The sequence below is a fragment of the Rana temporaria genome, chromosome 4, assembly GCF_905171775.1.
Source record: "Rana temporaria chromosome 4, aRanTem1.1, whole genome shotgun sequence".
Classification (NCBI taxonomy): domain Eukaryota; kingdom Metazoa; phylum Chordata; class Amphibia; order Anura; family Ranidae; genus Rana; species Rana temporaria.
Window position 1 is genome coordinate 147344200 of NC_053492.1, and position 10904 is coordinate 147355103.

The 10904-nt window shown below is 42.2% G+C and overlaps 1 protein-coding gene across 1 annotated transcript; it reads left to right on the top strand.

Annotated features, from left to right (window-relative positions):
• The first annotated feature begins 2004 nt into the window (after positions 1-2004).
• Positions 2005-7026, top strand: LOC120936645. The gene is made up of 2 exons (XM_040349149.1): positions 2005-2898; positions 6222-7026. Exons 1-2 carry the CDS (start codon positions 2190-2192, stop codon positions 6797-6799), a joined length of 1287 nt encoding a protein of 428 aa, XP_040205083.1. The 5' UTR covers positions 2005-2189; the 3' UTR covers positions 6800-7026.
• Positions 7027-10904: the final 3878 nt, after the last annotated feature.

Consider the following 10904-nt stretch of genomic DNA (forward strand, 5'->3'; position numbering starts at 1 on the left):
GAGGAGACGGATCTGTGTCCCTTGTACATAGGGACACAGATCGGTCACCCCCCCAGTCACCCCCCCTCCCCCACAGTTAGAACACTAATTAGGATACACATTTAACCCCTTCCTCACCCCCTAGTGTTAACCCCTTCCCTGCCAGTCACATTTATACAGTAATTAGTGCATATTTATAGCACTGATTGCAGTATAAATGTGAATGGCGCCAAAAATGTGTCAAAAGTGTCCATTGTGTCCGCCATAACGTCGCAGTCCCAATAAAAATCGCAGATCGCCGCCATTTCTAGTAAAAAAAAAATTTTATACAGTAATTAGTGCATATTTATAGCACTGATTGCAGTATAAATGTGAATGGCGCCAAAAATGTGTCAAAAGTGTCCGATGTGTCCGCCATAACGTTGCAGTCCCAATAAAAATCGCAGATCGCCGCCATTTCTAGTAAAAAAAAAATTTATACAGTAATTAGTGCATATTTATAGCACTGATTGCAGTATAAATGTGAATGGCGCCAAAAACGTGTCAAAAGTGTCCGATGTGTCCGCCATAACGTCGCAGTCCCAATAAAAATCGCAGATCGCCGCCATTTCTAGTAAAAAAAAAAAAATAATAATAATAATTCTGTCCCTTATTTTGTAGGCGCTATAACTTTTGCGCAAACCAGTCGCTTATTGCGATTTTTTTTTTTTTTTTTTTACTAAAAATATGTAGAATACGTATCGGCCTAGACTGAGGATAAAAAAAAACGTAAAAAAAAAAAATTGAGCTATTTATTATAGCAACAAGTAAAAATATTTTTTTTTTTTTCAAAATTGTCGCTCTATTTTTGTTTATAGCGCAAAAAATAAAAACCGCAGAGGTGATCAAATACCACCAAAAGAAAGCTCTATTTGTGGGGAAAAAAGGACGTTAATTTTGTTTTCGAACCACGTCGCACGACCGCGCAATTGTCAGTTAAAGCGACGCAGTGCCGAATCGCAAAAAGTCCTCTGGTCAGGAAGGGGTTTAAGTGCCCAGTAAGGAAGTGGTTAAATGCACTTATGACTTAGAGCCATATAATTATAATTTACATTTTACAAAATAGTAATTACCTAGCTATCCATAGAAACAATTAGCCAGATTCAGAGAGACTTACGATGGCGTATCAGTAGATACGCCGTCGTAAGTCCGAATGAGCGCCGTCGTATCTCATTCTTAAAATGAGATACGCCTCACTGTTGCCAAGATACGACCAACGTAAGTCTCCTACGCCGTCGTATCTTATGTGCATATGTATGCTGGCCACTAGGGGCGTTTACGTTGATTTACACGTCGAATATGTAAATGAGCAAGATACGCCGATTCACGAACGTACGTACGCCCGTCGCAGTAAGCTACGCCGTTTACGTAAGGCGTTTTTCCAGCGTAAAGATAAACCACCAAAAAGATGGCGCAGCCCATGCAAGGTATGGACAAAGGAACAGCCGTCGTATTTTACGTCGTTTGTGTAAGCCGTACGTGAATGGGGCTGGGCGTAGGTTACGTTCAGGTCAAAAGTTTTGAGTATTTGCAACGTGATTCTGAGCATGCGCGCGCATGGGCCATACCTTTATTTACATGGGCTCACGGTTTCTTTACATGTAGCACGCCACTACCTGCCTAATTTGAATTAGGCGGGGTTACGCCGGCCCATTTCCGCTACGCCAGCGTAACTTTGGGAGCAAGTGCTTTATGAATACAGCTCTTCCTCTCAGAGTTACGTTGGCGTAGCGCAAATGAGCTGCGCTACGCCGGAACAAAGAAACGCCGCTCTACCTGAATCTGGCTAAATGTTTATAACATTCAGGCCTCCTGTATGTAACTCCATAGTCTGGTTATGTGAAGAACAGTGATATCCTCAGGACAAATTACTATTTAGTGATTGATCCCCATAACATATTTCACATAGAATGGAAAGGGGGCATTAATTAGTGCCCACATCATGGGATTGTGGCCGGCGGAACAACCATGAAATAATATAAAAAAAAAAAAAAAAAAAAATGGTCAACTGAAAGTACTGTAGCTGGCAGCTTGGGCGGGAAAAACGTGACTTTCAAAGGATGAGTCATGTTGCTGGGCAAAATAGGCTTCTGAGTCACGTGTTTCCCGGGTTTTTAGCAGGTGTTTGAACTCACGTGTTTCCCGGGCTTTCTGCATGTGTTTGAATTCACATGTTTCCCGGGCTTTGTACACGTGCGGGGGGCTATATAAAGCCCACTGCTCGGAAGGTTTTTCAGTCAGGGCCTATACGGCATAGTGTGCTTCCCCCCCCCTCTTTCTCTATCTTTTATCTCCTCTTACCTCAGGTCATGAAGGATCTCATCAGGCGAATCCTGGAGCGAGCAGCGGAGGACGGCGGGGAAGAATGGCTGAAGAAGTGCCTGGCAGAGATGGAGTCGGAACCTGCCCTTGTCGCGGAGGAAGATGGAGAGGTTGCGGGTCCGTCGGATGCTTTCCAGCAACCGCTGCTGCCTCAGACACCATCTCTCCCTTACAGGTGTTCCAGGACCCAGCCACCCGAGCGCTCCCTTGCTGTCTCTGCGGCCCGTGAAGATGAGGTTTCCAGCCTGGGCGGAACTTCCGACACCACCCCTCAACGCAGCAGCCTGCGGATACAGAAGAAGAAGAGGACGGCCTCTCCATCTCCAGTGCGCGTCACGACGGGGAGGGGTAGAGGCCGTCAATCACCAGTGAAGGGAAGGAGGGATCTTTTTTCTTTGCAGGTTCCTATGGAGGAGCAGACAGCGTCACCAGTGGCCAGGCAGACTCAGCTGGACAATGTGACGGCGCCTCAGCGGCTAGAATTCCTTTCTAGGCCGGCTAGCAGCTCACAGAGAGATGACAGCTCAGCGTCCCAAGCTGGAGCAGCGACATCTAGTGGTGAGTTAGCAAACCAATTGATTTTCAAACAACTATTGGAATCTGTTAATAAATTACAAAATGTCATTTCTAGTCAGTCACAATTATCCCCTGCTAATGTGTGGTCTGCACAGGCTTTACCTAACATTTCTCAGTCTGTTAGTGCCGTTAATGATAGTATTTTTGATTCTTTTCTTAATAATCCTACTTCCTCTCAGATCCCTGAAATTTCTTTTAAAGAGCCTCTCCCATGTGAAATCTCTCCTTTGGGTTTTCATTTGACCACAAATATAAAAGAAAAAATTTGGAAAGGCGACTTTATTGAATTATTGACTCTACTCCCTGGTAAGGAATTTTCGGGGAAAAGTGACAATAAAAAGGATGAGTTATCAGAAGATAGACGTCGCACTGCACCAAAATCTTTTTACAATTGGTTACAAGCCTTTTGTATTTATTCTGCTATCTTAGGTGAAAAATCCCCAGATAAGTGCAGTGGTCTATTCCAACATTTGGAGAATATACTGGAAGCGTATAGGAATTTTGGAGGTTTCGGGTGGTATAATTATGATGAATCATTTCGTCAAAAAATGTCAGTTTATCCTAATTTAAGATGGGGTATGAAGGATGTAGGTTTATGGTTGAACCTTATCCTCCCCCAGAAACCAGTTTTTTCAAGACAGTTACCAACACAGAATGTACCGCCCACTTATAAAAAAGGTATTTGTTATGCATTCAATGAATCACAGTGCAAATGGTCAACGTCGTGCCGATACAAGCACGAGTGTTCCTTTTGTTTCGGGACTCATCCCGTCTCAAAATGTTTCAAAAGAAATTTTCCTGCCCAGGGTAGGGAAAACTCCAAAGGCTTGCACTCCGGTGAATCTGCAAAACATGTACCCGTGGCTAATGCGGTACCCAGACAGGGAGAAAGCTGAGGTTTTAATTAAGGGATTTTCCTCAGGTTTCACTCTTCCAATTTTTTCTGGGGTCGGCTGCAGCCTAGTAAGTAACTTGAAATCGTTATTGATGCATAGCGAGGTGGTGAGGAAAAAATTAATTAAAGAAATTACAGCTGGTAGGGTCGCGGGTCCTTTTGTTTCTCCTCCATTTAAGAATTTTCGTATTTCCCCTTTGGGCATTGTACCCAAAAAGGAGCCCAATTCTTATCGTCTAATTCATCACCTTTCATACCCAAAGGGTGATTCATTGAACGATGAGATTGATGATTCTTTGGCTTCTGTATCTTATGCAAGTTTTGACGACGCAATTAGGCTAATAAAGACATTTGGTAACGGGGCCTTGTTAGCAAAGACTGATATTGAATCTGCATTCAGACTCCTCCCCATTGCACCGGAATGTTTTAATTCTTTAGGTTTCTGTTTTGAGGAAAAATATTTTTACGATATGTGTCTCCCTATGGGGTGTTCCTTATCGTGTAGATATTTTGAGACTTTTGCTTCCTTTTTGCAATGGGTCGTCTCATATGAGGCAGGCTACAACGGGATTATCCACTATTTGGATGACTTTCTGCTTGTAGGACCCCCTGATTCTCCAATTTGTCTTTTAATGCTAAAATTATTTTTGAACATTTCTGAGTTTTTTGGTGTACCAATTGCCACTGAAAAAACAGTTTTTCCGGTCACGTTTATAGAATTCCTTGGGATCAGTATTGATACTAGGTTGTGTCAATATCAGCTCCCTTTGGTTAAAATAACTAGGATTCAGAATACGATTTGTCTGTTTTTGCGTCGTAAAAAAGTATTGTTAAAGGAGCTACAGTCTTTTCTAGGTCTACTGGCTTTCGCCACCAGGGTGATGCCAGTTGGCAGAATTTTTTCTAGGCGATTGTCTATGGCCATGTCTGGCCTTAAATCCCCGTTTTCCCATATCCGTCTTACTTCAGATCTGAAAGATGACCTTTTGGTTTGGTCGCAATTTTTATCCGATTATAATGGTCGTACTTTTTTCCAAGAAGATTTTATTTTTTCAGCCGATCTTGATCTTTACACAGATGCAGCAGGTTCGCTAGGTTTCGCAGCAATCTGGGGCACCCATTGGTGCTGCGGTTCTTGGCCCCCATTCTGGGTTGCCAATAAGGCAACCAAGAATATAGTTCTACTCGAGTTATTCCCCATAGTAGTTGCTTTTGAGCTATGGGGAAAATTTTTCGCGAACAAACGAATTTTAGTACATTCTGATAATAAGGGTGTTATCTTCGCTTTAAACTGTCTCTCTTCTAAATCCATATTCGTTATAAAATTATTAAGATATCTTGTTTTACTATGTTTAAGGTTTAATATTTGGGTGAAAGCAAAACATGTTCCTGGAAAAAGTAATCTGATAGCTGATAGCCTGTCTCGTTTTCAGATGGCTCGTTTCAGACAGCTTTTTCCAGAAGCGGATCAGGTTGGATGCACCTGCCCGAGTCAGCTTTGGGATCTGATTTAGCCCCTATTGTTTCGGCTATCAGGGGCTCGATTGCTTCCAAAACATGGATCGAGTATTCGGTTGCATGGAGAAAGTGGCTCTTGTTCGCCGATGAATTGGGTTTAGCTGGTTTCTCATGTACTGAACAAACGGTCCTTGCTTTTCTTTGTTCACTTATGCAACAGAAGTTATCTTTTAATTATATCAACAAGAGCCTAGCAGGAATTTCCTTTTTTCTAAAATTGCACAATCTCCCAGCGTGTAACAGTTTCTTTTCGGTTCGTCAGGCTTTAAAAGGATATAGAAGACAGACGTTTACACCTGATACACGTAGGCCCGTTTCATTAGACCTTTTAAAAAAAATTTGTTTAAATACATCTAAGGTGTGTATTTCGGAATTCGAAGCATTATTATTTCAGACAGCATTTGTGCTAATTTTCTTTGCGGCTCTTCGAATTTCTGAGCTAGTCCCTAATAATAAAAAAAGTAGTTCGGGTTTAAAATTTAGTGAAATATGCGTTTCCCAGGGACAGGTTCGGGTTTTTATTAGTAAATCCAAAACGGATGTGGTAGGAAAAGGTCATTGGCTCACGTTGCATGCATGTGGAGATCATATCATTTGCCCTTATTTAGTCATTTCCAGATACATTTCCGTAAGACCTTCTTGTATAGGTAATTTTCTGGTTCATTTAGATTCGTCCCCATTAACAAGGTTTCAATTTTCTGCCATTTTCAGGCGATGCCTGATTTCTTTAGGCCTTGGTCATTTAAAATTCTCATCCCATTCATTCCGTATCGGAGCTGCTACGGAAGCTGCTAGGTTGGGCCTCCATGAGTCTGTGATTATGAGTTTGGGTAGATGGGAGTCAAAGAGGTTTGGTTTATATATACGTCCTAATCTTTCTCTCTGATTCTAGGTTCATTATCCTCCATCTGGATCATTGGACATTCATTTGTTCATTGGGCTCACATCCGGGCGTGTCAACGATGTTACTCTTCTAATCTGTCTTTGCCTCCTGACTCTTTTAAGATTTTTTGGAAAGGTATTCGTGGTTTGCGTTGGGACAATCTTTGTCACCACATTTCTAATTTATCTCACAGTTTACCATATCCTGATATTCTAATAATCCACCTTGGGGGTAATGACATAGGAAAGTATTCAACTCTAGATTTGATCTTTAAGATTAAGCGCGATTTGCAGCATATTCATTTGTCCTTTCCTAGTACTAAAATAATTTTTTCTGAAATGATTCCGCGTTTTCTCTGGCTATCTTTCCCGGAGAATAGGTCTCTGGAGAAGATTCGGAGGCGTGTTAATCATTCAATTGAGAAATTTATGCCTATATTGAACAGTTTTTCATATAGGCATACTGAGTTGGAAGGAGGTTTTTCTGGTCTCTATAGGTCGGATGGTATCCACCTATCTGACATAGGTTTGGATATCTTCAATTCGGATCTCCAGAATATGGTAGAAATGGCCACGGTGCTGGGGTAGGCCGTTTTTTGTCAGCTGACAAAATCCGGCTGGTGGGGACTTTGTATTTATTAGTTATGGTATTCGCTCGAGTTCTATGACTGAGCGAGATCTTAAGAGATGATTAAAGTTTGGAAAATGTTATATTAAGAATTTAAATAATATTAAAAATGTTACTATTAGAATTTTAGTAATATTAAATGGAATATTTATGATTATATAGATTTATTTATACCAATAACGGTGCCGCGGCCATTTCTATTACCATTAAAAAAAAAAAAAAAAATTGAAATGAATTTATTTATTTATTCAATAAAGTTATTTAAATTATTTTGGTCTATGTTTTATTCAAATCATTAGAAGTTAAGTTGTCTGGTTCGGCCTACACTCCCATGGAAAGGGGGCATTAATTAGTGCCCACATCATGGGATTGTGGCCGGCGGAACAACCATGAAATAATATAAAAAAAAAAAAAAAAAAAAAATGGTCAACTGAAAGTACTGTAGCTGGCAGCTTGGGCGGGAAAAACGTGACTTTCAAAGGATGAGTCATGTTGCTGGGCAAAATAGGCTTCTGAGTCACGTGTTTCCCGGGTTTTTAGCAGGTGTTTGAACTCACGTGTTTCCCGGGCTTTCTGCATGTGTTTGAATTCACATGTTTCCCGGGCTTTGTACACGTGCGGGGGGCTATATAAAGCCCACTGCTCGGAAGGTTTTTCAGTCAGGGCCTATACGGCATAGTGTGCTTCCCCTCCCTCCCTCCCTGTCGCAGCACCTTATGTGGTATGTCACCCTTAAAATCAAGGGGGGACTTTGTATTTATTAGTTATGGTATTCGCTCGAGTTCTATGACTGAGCGAGATCTTAAGAGATGATTAAAGTTTGGAAAATGTTATATTAAGAATTTAAATAATATTAAAAATGTTACTATTAGAATTTTAGTAATATTAAATGGAATATTTATGATTATATAGATTTATTTATACCAATAACGGTGCCGCGGCCATTTCTATTACCATTAAAAAAAAAAAAAAAAAATTGAAATGAATTTATTTATTTATTCAATAAAGTTATTTAAATTATTTTGGTCTATGTTTTATTCAAATCATTAGAAGTTAAGTTGTCTGGTTCGGCCTACACTCCCATGTATACTGTATATCACTTACTACTGTGTTTAGCATATCAGATATGTTGGAAGTTCTCTTAAGGGCAGATGTATACCTGATGTACTAGTAGTGCAGCCATGGCTGTGGGTTTTCTGAATTCTGTTACACGTAACAATCAGTAATCAGTGCTCTGCCAAGCTACAGCGCAAATGTGAGGATATAAAAGGAGGAAGCATGAGGAAGAGAATATTGTCGATGATAAAAAAACAGGATGGAGAGTAAAGGGTGGGTGAATAAGCAGGGTAGAGGCCAACCATAAATGCTTGTTTCCGTTACTTTTGTATGTTTAAAATTGTATCTCAGTACAGTTTAATATGGCTAAAATCTAAGTTCAGCCTTTTTGAGATACATGCCATGAAGTGGAAAAAATATATAAAACAAGAATAAAACAAAATATATAAAACAAGCAAAGTCCCTATCGATTAAAGCATGTACTAATATACAGTGCATCTTTTATAGAAATGATATGTTTTATATTTACTCGATTGTATGGTCTTGCTGCTCTTTTGATTCTTATGCCGCGTACACACGGTCGTTTTTTGTGATGAAAAAAAACGTCATTTTTTAAAACGTCATTTAAAATGACCGTGTGTGGGGAAAACGTTGTTTTATGTCTTCTGAAAAACGACGAAAAAAAAATTCGAACATGCATTTTTTATGTTGTTTTTCAAAAGGTCGTTTTTTGTGTCATAAAAAATTACCGTGTGTGGGCTAAAATGAAATTTAAAACAACGTTTTTAAACCCCCGCATGCTCAGAAGCAAGTTATGACGCGAGCTTGAATGGAACAGAGTGCCGCCATACGTGCTGAACGTAACCGCGCTTTGCTAGAGCATTTTGAAAAAACGATGGTGTGTAGGCAACGTCGTTTTTTAAAATGAAGTTTGAAAAACGTTTTTTTTTTTCATGAGAAAAAACTACGTTTTTTTACAAGACAAACAACGACCGTGTGTATGCGGCATTAAGCTCATCCTACTTCTATATTTATTTTCTGTAGACAAGCATGTGCAACAAATTTCCCTTTATGGCCTCTGGTACCCTGTGAACATGGAAGGACATAGCTAACCACACCTGCATTTCAGCAGTTTGTCTCTGTTTATCCTGATTACCTTGACACCCTACTGCTGGCTAGTTTTCCCCTCTGCTAGTATACAGATCACTCTGCCTGTGAACTCACTATTTTATCACGTTCCTAAATTGCTTGTTCCAACAGCTAGCCTTATCTGGACCTTGTGGGACAACATCACCAAGCTGAGCAGAAGCTATCAAATCTAAACCAGTGCCTATAATTGAAAGACTACGTTAAAATTTTGGCTTAAATTGAGGGTTCTAAGAATACATTTCCCTTATTTGCTTGCTTTTGTTCTGCATTTTTTTTTATTTATGTTCTAAAAGTCCCAAAAATCAGCTGTTTATTCAGCCAGAAATCTGGAAAATTGTTTAAAGCAACAGAAACAGCAGTTCATGTTTCCAGGGGCGTACCTAGTGCATTTGGCACCCGGGGCGGATCCTATATCTGGCACCCCCCCCCCCCTCCAACCTTAAAATGTAAAAACACCACACTGTGCCCCCTGCATACCTCTGCATCCTTCAATATCTTTTTGTCAATTCTGTGTACCCCCTCTCCACAACTGCACCTCTGGACCTCTTCACATTACACAGCCCTTGTACCTCTGGACTCCTTTATATTACACAGCCCTTGTACCTCTGGACCCTATTACATTACATAGCACCCTGCACCTCTGGACCCCTTTACATTACACTGCACCCTGTACCTCTGGACCCCTTTACATTACACAGCCCTTGTACCTCTGGACCCCTTCACATTACACAGCACCCTGCACCTCTGAACCCCTTTACATTACACTGCACCCTGCACCCCTTTACATTACACAGCCCGTGTACCTCTGGACCCCTTTACATTACACAGCCCTTGTACCACTGGACCTCTTTACATTACTCAGCACCCTGAAACTCTGGACCTCTTTACATTACTCAGCACCCTGCACCTCTGGACCCTTTACATTACATGGCACCTTGCACCTATGGATCTCTTTACATTACACAGCATCCTGCACCTCTAGACCCCTTTACATTACACAGCCCCCCACAGCTATGGACCCCTTTACATTACACAGTACCATGCACCTCTAGACGCCTGTATGTTACACAGACACCCCCCTTAACAGTTCTGGACCCCCTGCATGTTACACAGACCCACCTACAGTGCAGACCCCCGCTACAGTACAGGCCCCAGCTACAGTACAGGCCCCCCGCTACAGTACAGACCCCCCTACAGTGCAGGCTCATCTGCAGTGAAGACCCTGCTACAGTACAGGCCCCCTTACAGTGCAGCCCCCCACTACAGTACAGGCACCCTCACAGTGCAGACCCCCACTACAGTACAGGTCCCCTTACAGTGCAGACCCCCGCCACTCTATGGGTGGCCGCACTCCTACCCATCTACATGAGCGGGCAGAGTCACGCTGCATTCCCCGGGCACCACTTCCAGGAAGTGACAATTGTGGTGTGATGAGGCTGCACACACATTGCACAGAGACACACACCACAGGCACAGAACACACACCACAGATAGAGAGCCTGAGGTAGTGGCTTGGCAGGGGGGAAGTAGGAGCTGCACCCCGAGCCAGTCGGCATATCTGGTACCGGCGCAACGATCCCCTTCTCCTCACGGCTCTGATCAGTCTCGGGCAGCTGCTGTCAGTCGAGCAAAGAAACTGCCTCCCCTTCCTCCTGCATGCACAGCACTGTATAGACATAGAGGAGGAGGGGGAGGCGGCTTCTCTGCTCGGCTGACAGCCGCTGCGCGAGACTGATCAGAGCCATGAGAGAAGGGGATCATTGCGCCGCCGACTGGCTCGGGTGCAGTTCGCACCCCCCCCTGCAAAGCCACTACCTGCTCCGCTCAGGCACTCCATGTCTATTCTGTCACCGCGCGCTG